The 16940-nt window shown below is 52.6% G+C and overlaps 1 protein-coding gene across 5 annotated transcripts; it reads left to right on the forward strand.

Annotated features, from left to right (window-relative positions):
• The first annotated feature begins 420 nt into the window (after positions 1-420).
• RIPK3 (receptor interacting serine/threonine kinase 3) lies at positions 421-14827 on the forward strand. 5 transcript variants are annotated; one of them, XM_029580983.1, is made up of 13 exons: positions 421-550; positions 2169-2405; positions 2570-2891; positions 3297-3442; positions 3549-3598; positions 4445-4603; positions 5531-5613; positions 10175-10310; positions 10811-10899; positions 11303-11342; positions 11736-11812; positions 12277-12316; positions 14549-14827. In XM_029580983.1, exons 2-13 carry the CDS (start codon positions 2260-2262, stop codon positions 14665-14667), a joined length of 1407 nt encoding a protein of 468 aa, XP_029436843.1. In that variant the 5' UTR covers positions 421-550; positions 2169-2259; the 3' UTR covers positions 14668-14827. The 5 variants fall into 5 exon arrangements, with proteins under 5 accessions (XP_029436843.1, XP_029436842.1, XP_029436846.1 ...); XM_029580982.1 differs by lacking the exon at positions 421-550 and adding an exon at positions 557-693; XM_029580984.1 differs by lacking the exon at positions 421-550 and adding an exon at positions 566-697.
• Positions 14828-16940: the final 2113 nt, after the last annotated feature.

Raw genomic sequence — 16940 nt, forward strand, 5'->3', positions numbered from 1 at the left:
GGGGTCGCTGCTGCCCCGTTTGGATTTCTAGGGACCCACGGGGAAGTGAAGGTCGGTATATAAAAAGAATTAAATAAATAAGTGTGGGGGGGGGGTGGAGAGTGGGGAAAGCTCCGGGACGTTCAGATGTTCTACTTTGGCGCACTAATGCTATTTCTGGGGTGGAGAATGTGGGGGGAAATGGATCTACCCGATCCTAGGCTTCCTGAGCAGTTTCAGTCGGAACTGGGACCACAGCTCCTGTATTTTGTTAGGATTTTTGTTGTTGTTGTTGTTTTCGTTTCATTTGGGGTTTTTTTTGTTCGAAATAAACGAAACAAAATACACACAAACGAGATATTTTGCAAACTGCTCCCAAAATGAGAAACGAGATTAAGAAAACAAGGTTCGTGCAATGCGGCTGCCGAGCAGGGATCCTGGGCGTCCGTCGGTTCGGCCCCCGGGCAGGAGCACGTGACAAGGAGCGGCCTGCGTGTGCCCGGGACGCGCGCATGCGCAGCCGGGACTGCTCCTCGCGCACTCTGCACCGGCTCGCGGGTCGGGGGTTCAGGTTCGTGGACGGAAGGGGATCTCTGCCCCCCCCCCTCCCCCCCGGGCTCCTAGCGGGGCCGGGACCGACGAGAGGCAGAGCGGGAGCAGGCGGAGGAGGAGGAAGGGCCGGCGGGTCGTTCACCCAGCACCGCGCACTGTCAGGCAGGCACTGTCAGCCTCTCTCGCTCCTCTCCTTCCTGTCTCTCGCTTTCGCCGACTTTTCGTTTTCGCTGGGGTTTCTCGTCTCACTTCCCAGCAACGTTCCTAGGCTGTGCTGCGATGCCAGAACGGTGATCTCTCTCCCTCCCTTGCTCTCATGGCTTACTATTGCTAAACGTTTATATAGTGCTGCAAGGTGAACGCAGCACTGTACAAACCCGGAAGATACATAGTGCTCCCTCCGTCTCTGGATAGGATAATACAATGTATTCATGTATATATGGTGGGGGGTGGGGGGGGCGCATAATTATATTTATGCAGTGCTAGGGACGTACGTAGGGCCATATAAGACATTATATCTATATGATGCTGATGCTGCCCTGCGAAGGTGTTATTATATTTGTACAGTGCCGATGACGTGTGCAGCGCCATACTGGGTGATGGTATATTTATTCTGTGCTGACAGTTTGCGAGGGGCCGCATTGCTCAGTTTATGAATTGCCAGTATATCTAGAAGGAAATTAAACCATTACGTTTATACAGCATGGATGGCATGCATGGGGGCCATACTAGGTGGTGCTGACAGGTGCGCGGCGCCGTACAAGGTGGTGTTATGTTTCTGTGGTGCTGACAGTGTGCACAGGGAAATACAACGCGTTGTTATATTTATACAGCACAGATAGCATGTGTGGGGGAATTACGAGCTGTTATAATATTTATATGACGCTGATGGCATGCACAGGGGCCATACAAGATGTCAACATATTTATATAGTGCTGACAGTGTGCATGGGGCTGTAGGAGATCTTACAGTCATTTATTTAGTGCACGCTATTCCAGCAGGAGTGGTGTTCAAAGCATGTTACAGCCAGAGTGTTCTGATTATTAAATCACAAGCAGTATGACTGTCCTAGATAAGTAGAAATCAGACAAAGACAGGGGCCCTCCATCCAGAGGCAGTGCACTGGATTAACAAAGTACTGAGGGGTAAATGAACGAGGAGGTGGGGGTGGCAGGGGCTTCCATGTCAGAGAGGTTGCCGCTAGGGGGGTGCAAGTCTGAGGAGAGGGAATTAAGGGAGGGGGCTGTAGGATTCTACTTAAGGAACAGGGAGGAAGACCAGAGTTGGGATGATGAGGACTTTGCTGGAGGGGGTGGTGAGGGGATTTTGGGGGGGGGGGGGGGAGCTGAGTTGAGTTGAGGATTGTAACTGTCGGAGTTAAGGTCTGGATGCTTCAATGGACCATCGAGCTTGTAGCCTCTTCCTGAAGGTGAGGATGTCCAGGGCTGAAATATTCCAGAGGGACGCGTTATAATATTTACGCAGGGCCGATGGCAGTCTGAGGGGGGCTTGTGAACGCAGCGTATGGCGCTGACAGGGTGCACGGGGCCGTGCGACGCATTGCTACGCTCCATGACTCGCGCTTCCTGCGCTGCAGCACAGTCCCCTTCTGACAGGGACCACTTTCTGTCTTTCAGACAGGGGGGGGGCGGCAGTCCCTCCCCTCGTCACGGCGGCAGGGTCCTTCCCGTCTGAGACCCCTGTGCCACGGGGATTATAGGAGGAGCCATGAATGTCTGTGTCCAAAGTGCTGAGACCATCCCCGAGGAGAAACTGCAGAACAGGGAGCTGATCGGCAGCGGAGGATTCGGGCAGGTGTTCAGGGCCCGGCACACGGACTGGGGCCAGGACGTGGCCCTGAAGAAACTGAGCAGGTGGGAGGAGGAGGAGACGCTCCTCAGAACAGGGTGCTCTCTCTCTCTCCCTCCCTCCTTTCTTCTCCCCGGCTGTCTCTGTTTCCCTCTTTTGCTCTGTCTGTCTGTCTGTCTGTCTGTCTCTGCCTGCCTGCGTTGATTTGGGTTTTCCCCCCTGTCCTCAGTAACCATGTGGAGCAGGGGCTGGAGGAGCTCCTGAGGGAGGCGGAGAAGATGCTGAGCGCCACCAGCATCGACCACGTGCTGCGCCTGTACGGCCTGTGCCGCTGCGAGGACGCCTGCTACGGCCTGGTCATGGAGTACATGGAGAACGGGAGCCTGCACCGGCTCTTCCGCCTGGTTAGGCCCCTGCCCTGGGCCCTCAGGTTCCGCGTCCTGCACGAGGTCACGCTGGGCATGAACCGGCTGCACAGCCTGAGCCCGCCGCTCCTGCACCTCGACCTGAAGCCTCAGAACGTCCTCCTGAACGAGGACCTCCACATCAAGGTGAGTGCGCCCCCAGCGCGGGTTCCTGGAGAGCGACACACGCGCAGCGCGCAGGATCGCGGCCTGAGCAGGGGGGGGGGCAGGTCTCCTTAGGTTCAGAGATTGAGCGGCAGGCAGGTCTCCTTTGCGCAGCGCGCAGGATCACAGTCTGGGCAGGAGAAGGATCAGAGCAGGGATGCCAGAGTTCAAATCCTGCCTTTTCCCCTTTAATGTTTCTTGTGACCTTGGGCAAGTCACTTCATCCTTGATTGTAAGCCCTCTGGGGCAGGAACCTGCCTACTGTACATGAATTGCAACTTGTCTTGAGCACAGGTGTGGGAAGAGAGGTCTTCAGACAGCGCTTAACGATCAGAGCCAGAGCAGAAGGCAGTTCTCCCTGCAAACAGATCCTGTAAATGCTTTCAGATCTCGGATTTCGGCTTGTCGCGGTTTAAGCGAGGGACGACGCTCCCCCAGGACGCCCCTCCCGCTGACGGGACCCTGGAATATACGGCACCGGAGCTGCTCTGCAGTGTTAATTGCTGCCCCACAAAAGCCTCTGATGTTTACAGGTAAAATCCAGAGGGGAGAAGCTGGGAGCCAGTGCAGGCTTTCTCTGATCCTGGAGGAAGGAGGAAGGAGCGAGCTGTGACTCTGTTGTTCTTCTCTCCTGCTCAGCTATGCTATCCTGATCTGGTGTGTGCTGACGGGTCAGGAACCTTACGAGAGTGAGTACAGACTTCATTACTTCCCGCTTGGGGCACCAGGAGTCCCTCCCAACATGCCTCGTGTGATAGATCTCTGAACACTGTGACATCATCATGGTACCTCATACAGAATCCTGAGGCACTGTGACATCATCACAGCCCCTGGTTACACAGAGCCCGGAGGCACTGTGACATCACAGCCCCTGATTACACAAAGGCATTGTGACATCATCACAGCCCCTGATTACAGGGAGCCCGGAGGCACTGTGACATCACAGCCCCTGATTACACAAAGGCTTTGTGACATCATCACAGCCCCTGATTACACAAAGGCTTTGTGACATCATCACAGCCCCTGGTTACACAGAGCCCGGAGGCACTGTGACATCACAGCCCCTGATTACACAAAGGCATTGTGACATCATCACAGCCCCTGATTACACAGAGGCATTGTGACATCATCACAGCCCCTGATTACACGGAGCCCAAAAGCATTGTGACATCTTCACAGCCCCTGATTACACAGAGGCATTGTGACATCATCACAGCCCCTGATTACACGGAGCCCGAAGGCTTTGTGACATCATCACAGCCCCTGATTACACAGAGGCATTGTGACATCATCACAGCCCCTGATTACACGGAGCCCAAAGGCATTGTGACATCATCACAGCCCCTGATTACACAGAGCCCAGGCACCATGACATCATTACTTTTCCTCACGTTCCAAGCCTGGAGATGATGTGATATCATCACCACCTCTTGGATCTGGATCCCCACGCCAGCCTGCCAATGTCAGCTCCTCTAGGGGTGTTTGTGAGGGTCGGCTGATGGTGCCTGCACGCTGTTCTCCTTCCCTGCTTCCAGACGCTCTGCCGTCTTTGATCATGCTGCACGTTCCTCGGGGGCAGCGCCCCTCTCTGGACCACCTGGGAGACCTGCAGCGGGTGCAGAAGCTGGCGGACATGAAGCACCTGATGGAGAAATGCTGGGACCAGGATCCGTCGAGTCGACCCAGCTTCAAAGGTACACAGATCAGGGAGGTGCCCTGCGTGCTCTGCTCCCGTCAGCATACCTGGGAGCTCTGTGCGGTTCCCCTGGGGACGCAGGAAATCTCTGAAGGCTGCCGGGCCTTAGGGGAAACGGGAATGAGCTGCGGGAGAAATCCCGTGCCCCCAGGTGTGTTGTGCTGGGAGGGGGGGGGGGAGAGCAGTGCAGCGGGAGCTACCAGCTCCAGTAGGAAAGGGGTAAACCTGGGAGCGCGGGCGGGGAGGAAAACCAGGCTGTGAATCCAGGAGTTGGGACTCGGCTGAGGATGCAGCAAGGGTGCAAGCGAGCTGTGATTTTATAAGGGGACGGGAGCAGGCAGGGAGGAAGGGAAAGAATGCCAGGGTGGAGAGTGTGGATTAGCAGGAAGGGAGTGGAAGAGGGAAGGTTGACGAGATGAGGAGGAAAGGATTCCTGTTCTTTACAGAGAGGGGTGGCAGAGATGCATGGGACAAGCACAGGGGATCTCGCAGGGAGCAGTGGGGATTGTAGATCTGAGCAGACTTGTGAGATACATCCTCTTATCTGTCCCGTCCCCCCCCCCACACACACACACACTCCCCACCACCTCCCTTCACCAAACAGCAGCCATCTCTGCGTGACCGCAACTCAAACAAATCCTCAGGTGTGCCTAGCAGGGAGTTATTTTGTATGGCCTCCTCCTCCATCCCAAGGGCCCCAAGCTAGGAATGACCCCCCCCCCCCCCGTGCCTGACACCGAAAGGCGGCCACCGCAGCCCCTCCGCCACCCCCCCTCTGCTTACAGCATGCAGAAAGCATTGTGAAACCTGTCCAGGCCCAGGAGCCGGCAGGGGAAGCAGAGCTCCGAGACCCATCCTGAGGAGAGCGCTGCTGTCACCTCATCTCGTGCGTTCTCTCTCTCTCTCTCTCTTTCTGGCTCTGCAGACTGTGTCGTCACTACAGAGGAGATCTTCATGGCGCACAAGCAACAGGTCAAGGAGGCAGTCAGGAACGTCCAGAGTGCTCTGGTAAGGGCCCTGTTCTTGCCTCATCACCGTCTGTCCCTCCAGTCCTTTCACGCCGCTTTTACCATTCAGAGGGGATAATCTCAGCCAGCCAATTGCAAATGTCAGCCCAGTAACAGACAGCCCCCCCTCCACAGCCCCCCCTCCACAACTCTGTATCCTCCCCTGACTAAAGAAGCGCAGTGTCACGTGTTGATGGCTTCGCAGTTTGCTTCAGAAGGACAAGGTTCTCAAACTCCAGTCCTCGAGTGCCAGAAGCCAGTCAGCTCTTCAGGATATCCCTCCTAAATATGCCGAAAACAGGGATATGCATTTGTTTAAAACAAATGGACATTCTGAAATGGATTGTGTCTAATTTGTATTTTGGGGGGGTTCCTGAAACGAATTGAGGGGGCCCCCTAAATTAAACAAATCCTATTCGTTTCATTCATGTTTCCCCTTTCATTTCCATGGCTATTACCTATTACAGTCTATGAAGAACACGTGCAATACAGTCAGTCAGGAATTGTAACATTATAATTATTAGCAGCCAGCCCAGTGAGTCATGTGTGCCTTGTTAGACTTGGCAGGACATGTTATCAAGGAGATAACATATTGCACTGAAGTATTTTTCTAAACCAGCCTATCACTGCTCTTTGGATCCAGGGACAGTGATCTTGAAGACTGAATGTGTGTATTCCTTCTTTAGTCTTTGTCATGTCTTCTGCTTGATGCCCAGCTGCCATACTCCTAGTAGCACCATAGGGGTTTTGGTGCCTCATGCTTAACTGACATACTCCTACTACCACCATGGGGGACTTGCTGGGACTGGCCTACCTGCCATTCTTCTAATTCTACTTGTTGGGAGTGACACAGCCCTCCTACCATACCTCTAGTTCCACCGAAGGCCTACCTGCCACACCCCTAGTGCCACCATAGGGGACTTGCCACCTGAAGCCTGCCGTACCCGAGTATGTTTCCTTGTACACTACGTAGACCAATGTAGTTGTTCTATGAGGCTTATAGATATTTTAAATAAATAATAAAATAAAACATTGGACCTGCTGCCCAACTGCCATTTATTTGTATAGATTTCCAGCCTCTGCCCTCCAAACAGTTTGGGGTGGGTTACAGGGGTAAACGTACACAATTATCTAAAAACAAAGTAACACGTAACAACATCAGAATGAAATTCACTAAAAGCAAAGCCACCAAGCGCTACTGTGGGGCCCGGTTTACTGTACCAAAGGCCTTTTTTTTTTTTTTCAGGACTTTTTAAAATAATTTATTTTACATTACGGACTCACATTCTACAATATTGGGATAGCAGTTGAAAATGCTTTCTCACAGGTTTCATCCACGAGGTGAGAGGATCTCTAGCAAATGTTTGCTAGAAGGGAGAGGCCACGTCAGAGCAGAAATGTGTAAAGTTGAATTGATCCAGGTTTTTCCGATATTTGTTGTCAGATTAAAAATTAACATTGCAATCTTATCCTGAACCGCACCAGCATGGAGGTCTACCTGCCATACTCCTAGTACCGCAACACCAAACACCTGCACCCACTTACCCATTTCTTTTCTCTTTTCTTCTGTCTTTAATGATATATCTCTAAACCAGAGTAAACATTCACAAATGTTTCTGTATAGACAAAAATCCTTTTTCAAAACATTTTTCCCAAAAATGTTTATGATGGACAGTGGATGTTTCATAAAAGTTAAAGAATACCATCCAGGTTACCCTTATTTTTACTTTTAATCACCAACAAACCACCTTACTTTTCTTTATTATTTATTTTCTCAAAAATTTTTTTACAATTCATTGTGAATTTTTGTCGAAAAATGGGAACAGTTCACCACTTAACTATTTTGGAAGGCAAAGATTTTCATTGCATATTAATCACTTCCCATTTATATGTTCGCCACAGCTCGCAAAGTACTTGGCTCAGTCCAGTGGTGTTTGTAGTTCTCAACCCGGTCGCAGAGTTCTCAATCCGCGCTGTTAACTGAACCGCTGAGGAAATAGTCCATGGGGAGCGTATTAGCCCGACATGGCCAGGTTTCGAAGCATCTTCTTCAGGGGAAACTGCTTACCCACAACTCATCTCAGCTCACCAATATGCTATTCCATCAGTTTTTCTTTCATTTTTCTTCTTGCTCGCTAAGCGCTGAATCATCCTTCTTACAAAATGGCCAATCTCCTAGTACCAGCATAGGGGACCTGCTGCCTGAGGTCCAGCTGCCATGTGCCTAATTCTAGCAGAGGGAACTTGCTGGCACGTGCTTGTTTGCCATACCCCTTATGCCACCATAGGAGGCTTGCAAGGTGCTGCCATATACCTACTTCTCATGCCACTTAAACCACCACAGGGGCCTGACTGTTGCCACTCTAACTACCTGCCCATGCCCCTTATATCACTACAGAGGTCTTAGTGCTACTGCTCCATCTACCATGCTATGCCTGCTAGTGTGTATGAACGTGGGAGTTTTGGAGCCTCCCTGTTGTTTGCTGTTGTTTGTTTCTTTTTTTTTGTGTAGGGTATTTGCTTCCCCCACCCCCCCAAAAAAAAGTGAAAAATGTAGAAACAAAAAATTTCTCCTTCCCGCCACCTATTTAATGGTTCTTTGTTTTATTCTAACCCCTCTGCAATGATCCCAACCTGATTCTCCCATTCTTTGTTGAGTATACTGGGGTGGCTTATCAATAAAAACACTCAGCCTTAAGGAAGAAATACAGGCAGAGGAGAAAACATGGAGGACAGAAATAACTTACATATGCTGCATCTGTTAAAAGTATCAGTCAAGAGGTGAGAACTCATGCAAAACCAGAAAATCAGGGAATGGAACAGCCAGAGTTGAGCTACAGAATATAGAAAACATTTTCTAAAAAAACACATAACCTTCACAACTTACTACAGGGTGGCCCATGGAAAAGGAGCCCGCCTCCAGTCCCAGTGCCACGCAGGCAGGCAGGCTGCTTTTCCATGGGCCACCCTGTATAAATCCTATCTCCGTTCAGTGGTGAAACTATTTCCATGTTCAGAATGTGATATCCTTTTCATTTGGAAAGCCTGCTTTACAAGAAAATCAAAATTCCATCCAGCACCTGGGGATCTTTGTGCTTCCATTCCTAGACCTTACATCTTGAGTTTTCTTTGCCACTGTGCCTTGCTGTCATACCCCAGACCTTAAACCGTGAGCTGTTCTTGCCTGTTTGAGGGGGAGCGCTGCATTGCATCTCTCATGTTGCTTTGGGTCTTGAAGCCACACTTTGTGCTGCTTTATCACAGCCTGCCTTGGGTTTTTCCTACCACCTGATTTGCTTTGTTTCCCCTCCATGCTACCTTAGAATACTGATGCCACTTTTGGTGCCAGGTTCCTACTCGAGACGCCATCAGGGGTTCATGTCACTGTTGCTGGTGTCCTTCCTCCTCTTGCTGCTTCTTTGCTGCTCTCGTGGTACCCCGGAGAACTCCTGCCGATGCTACTACCCCTTTGCCCTTTTGGGGACCCTTTTTTCGTACCACTTTGTCACAGTTCCGGGTTCCTGGGAGTTCTTTCCCCCTTCTGATGTTTTTCACACAAGTTTCATGAGCTGTTACAACAAGTTTCGGGCACAGAGGCAGCGGGAATAAACTGAGCGAGTGTTTGCGCTTTGCTCCCCTGTCCTCCCCCACCCGGTTTTTTTGTCTGTCTATGGGGAGAGGAGCATTCTGGGAAACTGACCACAAGCTGCCGTCATGGCCTCTCTGGTGCAACATCGTGTCCGGTCGCTTTCGACATTGCAGACTTGCTCAAGAAGAAAAGCGGAAAAATAGATATTTTTATCTTGAGAGAAAAGATTTGTTTCCCCTTTGAAGAACAGGAAAAGATACATCAATATGTCTCCCTGTGCCTGAGCTCTAATCCCCGACTATCACTGACGCTCTGTGTGTGACCCTGGGGGAGTCACTTTATCTCTCTATGCCTCAGCTGTAATCCCCAGCTCTGTCACTGACTCTGTATGTGACCCTGGGGGAGTCACTTTATCTCTCTATGCCTCAGCTCTAATCCCCGGCTCTGTCACTGACTCTCTGTGTGTGACCCTGGGGGAGTCTCTTTATATCCCTGTACCTTAGTTCTAATCCCCGGCTCTGTCACTGACTCTGTGTGTGACCCTGGGGGAGTCACTTTATCTCCCTGTGCCTCAGCGCTAATCCCCGGCTCTGTCCCTGACTCTCTGTGTGTGTGACCCTGTGGGAGTCACTTTCCCTGTGCCTCAGCTCTAATCCCCGGCTCTGTCACTGCCTCTCTGTGTGTGACCCTGTGGGAGTCTCTTTGTATCCCTGTACCTTAGTTCTAATCCCCGGCTCTGTCACTGACTCTCTGTGTGTGACCCTGTGGGAGTCTCTTTGTATCCCTGTACCTTAGTTCTAATCCCTGGCTGTATCACCGATTCTCTGTGTGACCCTGTCTTTACCTGCATTTTTACATTGCTTAGGGGAATAGTTTGTATGAAAATCTTTGAGTAATCCCAAAACATTATAAAAGCTTGAAAGTCATGGATTTTGGGGAGATGACAGACTCGTTCCATTCCCCCTTCCCATAGGAAAAGATGGAGACCTCGTCACAGCAATCGCTCTCCCGCGTTCCTCCCTGCTCAGCTCTGAGTTCAGGTCCCTCCTCTGAGATCGTGGAACGCTTCCCCACCCTAACACTGCTGGAGCCTCCAAGCCTTGAGAATGGTGAGTTGGGAGAGGGGCAAGGTTGGCACCAAGCTTCCCACGGGCCCCGTGACTCCAGGAGCATCGGGCATTGGTCCCAGATTCTGTAGAAGTGGCTCCCAGGGGCCTGAAGGCTGTGCGAAGGAGAGAGGAGCCCTGCCTTTACAGTGACACACATTGTGGCTCCCTAAGGAGAGAAGCCATGCATGACAGTTCCCTGATGAGAGACAGATGGGAAGGAATGAGGAGAGGGGCCATGCTTGATAGGGGAAGATGTGAAGAGAGGGGTAGTGATTTCCTGATGAGAGCAGGAAGATGGAAAGAGGAGAAAGCCGTGTATGATGGCTCCCTGATGAGAGCTGGATGAGGGAAAGCATGAAGCGAGAGGTCTGGAGTGATGGCTCCCTGAGCAGAGAGCCAGATGGGCAGAGGTAAGGAGAGGTGCAGTGAAAGAGCCGGGGATTAGGGCTTAAAGTCGCGCAGTGAATTGATGATCCTCTTGTTTTCCCTGTCTCTTGCAGGAGCTGTGCCACTCGGCAGCCCCGCAGCCCCTTCGGCGGAGCCCTCCTGCCCAGCCCCGCCCTCGGCAAGCAGCGAAAAAGCGCAGAAGGTGAGCAGTGAGACACGGGAGGCTGGGAACTCGGGACACGGAGAGAGGGTCTCTGGGGGAGGGGAGGGAGATGCAGCGAGAGGTGATCCTGGCCCAGCTCCTCACTTCATCCTGGCTGTCAAATGCCAGCTTGGCCCTCAACAGCTTTGTGGCCCTAAGGGCCCGGCCTGCCCGTGTCCCCAAGCTTCTTCTGCTGAATTCTCTTGCAATGCACAGGGGTTAAGTTCCCAGCAGGAAGGATGGGGGGTCCTGTTGGTGACAGCAGTCCAGAGTCCCAGGGAGTAAAAGACGGTGAAATGATGGAACGCTTCCCATCTCCCGCATGCCGCCGCGGGGCGACTGTGTCTCTGCGCATCCGCTCAGGTTACTGAATCCTCCCCACCCCCGTTTCTTCCTTCTGCAGGGGACCCCCCGCGTCACACGCTGGCCGCCCAATGAAAAAGGTATGAAGCCCCTCTCAGGACGATGAAAGACAGATCTGACCCGTGTCCAGGACCTGCAATTCTAAGCAATCAGAGCAAAATCCCAGGCCCGGGGAAGTGACTCCAGAGCCGGGGATTGGAACCCACCCACAGGGAGACACAGTGACTCCCCTGAGGGACAGGGTAAATGGCACTCGCGGTGTTTCTTGCTTGTATGCAGCTCCATCAGCGTACACAGCACCGTACACAGTAATGCAGGGGAAGACTTTACAATCCAAAGTCAAACGGTCGTAAGACTTTGCCGAGCAGGATAAAGTGAGCCGAGGTCCGCGGATTCCCAGAGCTGGCCTCTCCTCACAGCCCCAGCAAGAAATCGCTTAATTATAAATCCTTCCTCTCTCTCTTCCTCCTAAGAACGCCCCGACCCTGTCCCGCAGCAGCCGGCAAGCAGCGCACAAGGCAAGCCGCAAGGGAAAGGAGCTTGGGAGAGGGTAAGGGAAGAGCGTCCCGCGTGCTCGGCACAGAAATGTGTTTAAAAATTGCCCAAACGATGCCCTCTCTGCTTTCCCCGTGCGGGATCGTCTGTGTCTATGCCCTGGGCCTCTTCCTCCATCCTTCCCTTTCTCTGAGTGAGTGTCTGTCTCTCATTCCTCTCCTAGGCCTGGGTCACTGCCTCTCCTCCCTCTGCCTTTCCCTGCCCTCTGCTGGCGTCTCTCTCCACGCAGGGGCGGCCGCTGTACGAAACACTTTCAGTGCCCCCCTCCCTCCCCCCCCCCTCGCTGTCTGATTGCCCTTCCTGTCCACTCCTCTCGATGGCCCTAGGCTTCTCTCTCTCCGTTTCTGACCCCTCCCCCCCTCCATCCTTTGCAGGAAATGTCTCGCTTGTATTTTTCTTCTCACCCTGTGTTTTTTTTTGGGGGGGGGGGGTTGTCTTTGATTTTTGGTCTCTTTTCAGCATGCAGCAGCGCCATCGCAGATCAGGCACCCGAGCCCTGGTGAGTTGATCCCTTCGCTTGCAGGGGCTCAGTTGGGGGCTGCGGGAGAGGGGAAGGGAAAGGGGGGGGGTGTGGTCCTAGGTATTGATGGGGATGGGCCTGGAAGCTCCGTCCCAGCGATAGATTACTCTGGTCCAGATGTGCAGATCCAGCTCATGCCCATTCATTGTGGATATGGCGCCAGCCATCCATTGCTCCTACCATGTGACAGGGGCCAACCAATGGCACCGGTAGCCCCTGTGACATTGTAAGGGCAAAGGCTATCGACGCCATTTTGAATACTGGCAGCCGACGGCCCGAGTGCAGGAGATCGCTCCGGGACCCCTGCTGGACCACCAGCGGGGGTGATATCGTAAGGGCAAAGGGCCATTGGTGCCATTTTGATTCGTAGCAGGCCCAACGACCCAGAGGGAGAGATCGCTCACAGGACCCCACTGGACCACCAGGGCTTTTAATAAGTCTTGGGGAGGGATCGGGATGGTAGGGGGGTTGTAATACAGTAAATGTGAAGGGTTGGGGTGGGTTTTTTCCGATTCGGATTTTTTTTTTATTTAATTCATTTTTCTGGTTTCGGGTTCGGGTTCCAGCTTTGTTTTTGCCAAAAAACGATCCGTGGGAAAACGAGTTTTCCCACGAAGCGCCCGAACTGAAACCCGACCCGAGCCAGAAAAACGAAGCTCATCTCTAGTATGTTGGCACTTTTGTCCCGCACGGATATGGCCAGCAGGTGGCGCTGCTGCCTCAGCTTTCTGAATCAGGAGGTGGCGCCGCGTTCCCATCAACCCTAGATTTTATCATCTCCCCCCCCCCCCACCCCCGTTTAAAAAGGGAAGAAAGGTGAGGCAGGATGACACACAGCGAGCCAGTGGCAGAGCTGGGGATTGGAACCCAGGCACAGAGAGACAATGGGGGCCGATCCGATGCTGCGCACGGCTTAGCAGGCGATTGGACGCGCGTCCGTAACCCCCCTATCCGATACGCGGGGATCAGGGCGTCCAAATCAGCGCGTAGCTAACGGCGCTCATCACAAGGAAATTCACCTGGACGAGGCTATTGGCCGATCCCCCCCCCCCGATCCAAAAAATGTTCCCCGCGGCCAACGCGCCCAGTGCGACGCGGCACGTTTTACGCCAGCCCAGGGCACGCCAAGCTGAAGGGCGCGTGGAAGAAAAAGAAAAATCTTGCTTTCTGTGATTCCTCCTAATAGTATCGTAGCGCGAGAGCTACGTCCGATAAACACGCACGCGATGCGCAGTCCAGGCCGTGCAGCTTGTGCGTGCAGGTGCCGGTAGCGAGAGAAAACGGAGGCGTGTAGGTTGAGCGTCCGTTCTCCCAACCCACCTGACAGCCACTTCTCCCTGGTGCCCGACGCCGAGGAGGCACCAGGGATGCAGATTTGTCCCTGGCGCCTCCTCCTCCTTAGCGCACGGCCCCTCAGTTAAATATTCGATGGCCCGCCCAGGAGAGGTGGCTGGGCGCGCCCTAGGAGTGCGGGCGCACGGCGTTGAGCGCCCGTTTCCCCTGCACATTTTATTGGATCGGCCTGAAAGTGAATCCTCCAGGATTACGCACGCAGTGACAGAGCCTGGGATTAGGACTGAAGCACAGGGAAATAAAGCAACTCCCTGAGACTCACACACAGGGTCAGTGACAGAGCCTGGGATTAGAACTGAAGCACAGGGAAATAAAGCGACTCCCCCAGGGTCACACACACAGTCAGTGACAGAGCCAGGGATTAGAGCTGAGGCACAGGGAGATAAAGTGACTCCCCCAGGGTCACACACAGGGTCAGTGACAGAGCCTGGGATTAGAGCTGAGGCACAGGGGGATAAAGCGACTCCCCCAGGGTCACACACAGAGTCAGTGACAGAGCCTGGGATTAGAGCTGAGGCACAGGGAGATTTATTTATTTAAGTGACTCTCCCAGGGTTATACAGAAAGAGAGTCAGTGACAGAGCCGGGGATTAGAGCTGAGACACAAGGAGATTTATTTATTTAAGTGACTCTCCCAGGGTTTACAGAAAGAGAGTCAGTGACAGAGCCGGGGATTAGAGCTGAGACACAAGGAGATTTATTTATTTAAGTGACTCTCCCAGGGTTATACAGAAAGAGAGTCAGTGACAGAGCCGGGGATTAGAGCTGAGGCACAGGGAGATTTATTTGTGACTCTCCCAGAGTCAGTGACAGGTGGAGAGAGACCCTGGATTGAATAAATTTTTTTTTTTTCTGCAGTTCCTCGCCGTTCTCACATCTTCCTCACCGGGAGCCAGCTGAGCAACATCCAGATCGGGAACAACAATGTGATGGAAGTGCGCAGCACGACGGTGACAAGGAGCAAGAAGAAGAAATAGCAGGGCAGCGGGATCAGTCGCGTGCCTCAGCCCGTGCTGCCCTCCTCCTCCTCCTCCTCCTCCGCGGCGGCAGGGAAGGGAAGCGATCCCCGCACTGTGTCAAGACAAAAACAAAATCTCAGGGCTGCAGGGGGGGGTGAATAAACTGTGCCGACTTTTACCCTGGTGTCTGATGCTTCCTTCCGACTCGTCTGTCTCTTACCGTAACACGGGGGTCTCTTCTCCAGGCTATGACTGACGTGCGGGGACGAGATGACTCAGGAGTGGCGTAAAGGAAATATTTCTTCACGCGGAGGGGGGTGGGCGCCTGGAAGAGCCTCGCAGGGCCAGTGGGGGGAGGTAAGAGACTGGAGGGTGGGGAATGAACCGGGGTCAGCAAGGGTCTCCAGTAATGCCACAGGCGAGGAAGGAATGGGCCAGGAGCCCTGTCCGTGTTTCCTGCGTGGCTGCAAGGGTTCCTTCCCCAGAGAGCTTACAGGCACACAGGCCGATACAGTAAAGTTCGCGGGAGAGCGGGCGCGTCCTGGTGCCTCTTTTTGGACAGGAGGGGCGGCTGTCAGCGGGTTTGACAGCCGACGCTCAATTTTGCCGGCGTCTGTTCTCGAGCCCGCTGACAGCCACGGGTTCGGAAACCGGACGCCGGTAAAGTTGAGCGTCCGGTTTTCGAGCCGCGGACCGATTTAAAAAAAAAAATTTTTTTTAAACTTTTTTTTAACTTTCGGGACCTCGGACTTAATATCGCCATGATAGTAATATCGCCATGATATTACTATCATGGCGATATTAATATTAATATCGCCATGATAGTACTATCATGGCGATATTACTATCATGGCGATATTAATATCGCCATGATATTACTATCATGGCGATATTAATATTAATGTCTCCACACTATCATGGCGATATTAATATCGCCATGATATTACTATCATGGCGATATTAATATCGCCATGATATTACTATCATGGCGATATTAATATTAATATCGCCATGATAGTACTATCATGGCGATATTACTATCATGGCGATATTAATATCGCCATGATATTACTATCATGGCGATATTAATATTAATATCGCCATGATATTAATATCGCCATGATATTACTATCATGGCGATATTAATATCGCCATGATAGTAATATCGCCATGATAGTAATATCGCCATGATAGTAATATCATGGCGATATTAATATCGCCATGATAGTAATATCGCCATGATATTAAGTTGGAGGGTGCACAGAAAAGCAGTTTTTACTGCTTTTCTGTGCACTTTCCCGGTGCCGGCAGAAATTAGCGCCGACCTTTGGGAAGGCACTAATTTCTGAAAGTAAAATGTGCGGCTTGACTGAATAAGGGGTAAAGCTAGCGCGTGCAAATGCAGGTTGAGGGTGCGCTCCACCGTATGGGCCTGCTTGTCAGGTGATGGCCGTTTCAAAGGTAGCAGCGAGCTTATTTATTTATTTATTCAATATATTAGGCAAATCGCTTGGCCCAAAAAGGCCTAAGTAAGACCAGGTTAAAGCACAGAAAGAAAACTTTAAATGAAATGAAGTCCGCATAGGCGACCGCAGGACGTGGGACATTTCTAGGTTTCTGGATGTGGCAGAGACGCGAGGGAGGGGAGGCGAGGACGTGCGGGCTGTGACAGCGCTCTGAGCGTCTTCAGACGAGCGCCACGCGCGTGAGAACGGGCACTGGTGTCGCGTGAAGACGGGCCCTGCTGAACGAAGGAATGTCTGAATAACCTTGTTTTGGGGTGGGGGGTGTCTGGAAGGCTGATAACATTTTTACGAGAGCATTGAGCCGAGGACGTGAGGCGGAAGGTCCCGGGCCTGCGGGTGCGCTGACCTCGGGCCGTCGGCGTTAGGACGTGTGTTACCCACCCCCCCTCACCCACCAGCGCTCCCGAAATCCTGATGCGTGGCAGACAGCTCGGCCCCTCCCACCGCCCCACGCCCTTCTCAACATGGGCAGTGGTGAAGGCGCTTGGATGCGGCCTGCGCCGGACAGGGCCCGGTTCACGTGGGATACCTCGGGGGGGGGGACATTCGAGAGGCAATGTCTCCAGAGCCCGTGTTGTGCCAACAGAAGCAAACACAACATTTGGAGTTAAATATAGCTCGGCGCAAACAGGCACACGCCTCGCTCCGCCGGCCCGGTGACTGCCTCGCTCCCTCTGGCGACTCGCATATATTGTCAATATTTAAGGGAACTGGAAAGGGCAGCCTTCACCCTCCCTGCCGTGAGTTTCCCACTCCCCTCCCAGC

Source organism: Rhinatrema bivittatum, chromosome 16, assembly GCF_901001135.1.
Source record: "Rhinatrema bivittatum chromosome 16, aRhiBiv1.1, whole genome shotgun sequence".
NCBI lineage: Eukaryota > Metazoa > Chordata > Amphibia > Gymnophiona > Rhinatrematidae > Rhinatrema > Rhinatrema bivittatum.

What these genes read in the sequence shown, in the direction of transcription:
- RIPK3 (XM_029580983.1), top strand. Translation starts at nt 2,260, where the DNA reads ATGAATGTCTGTGTCCAAAGTGCTGAGACCATCCCCGAGGAGAAACTG. An exon ending in GCCCTGAAGAAACTGAGCAG is followed by an intron (nt 2,406 to 2,569) that starts GTGGGAGGAGGA and finishes CCCTGTCCTCAG; the next exon opens with TAACCATGTGGAGCAGGGGC. An exon ending in GGGTCAGGAACCTTACGAGA is followed by an intron (nt 3,599 to 4,444) that starts GTGAGTACAGAC and finishes CCCTGCTTCCAG; the next exon opens with ACGCTCTGCCGTCTTTGATC.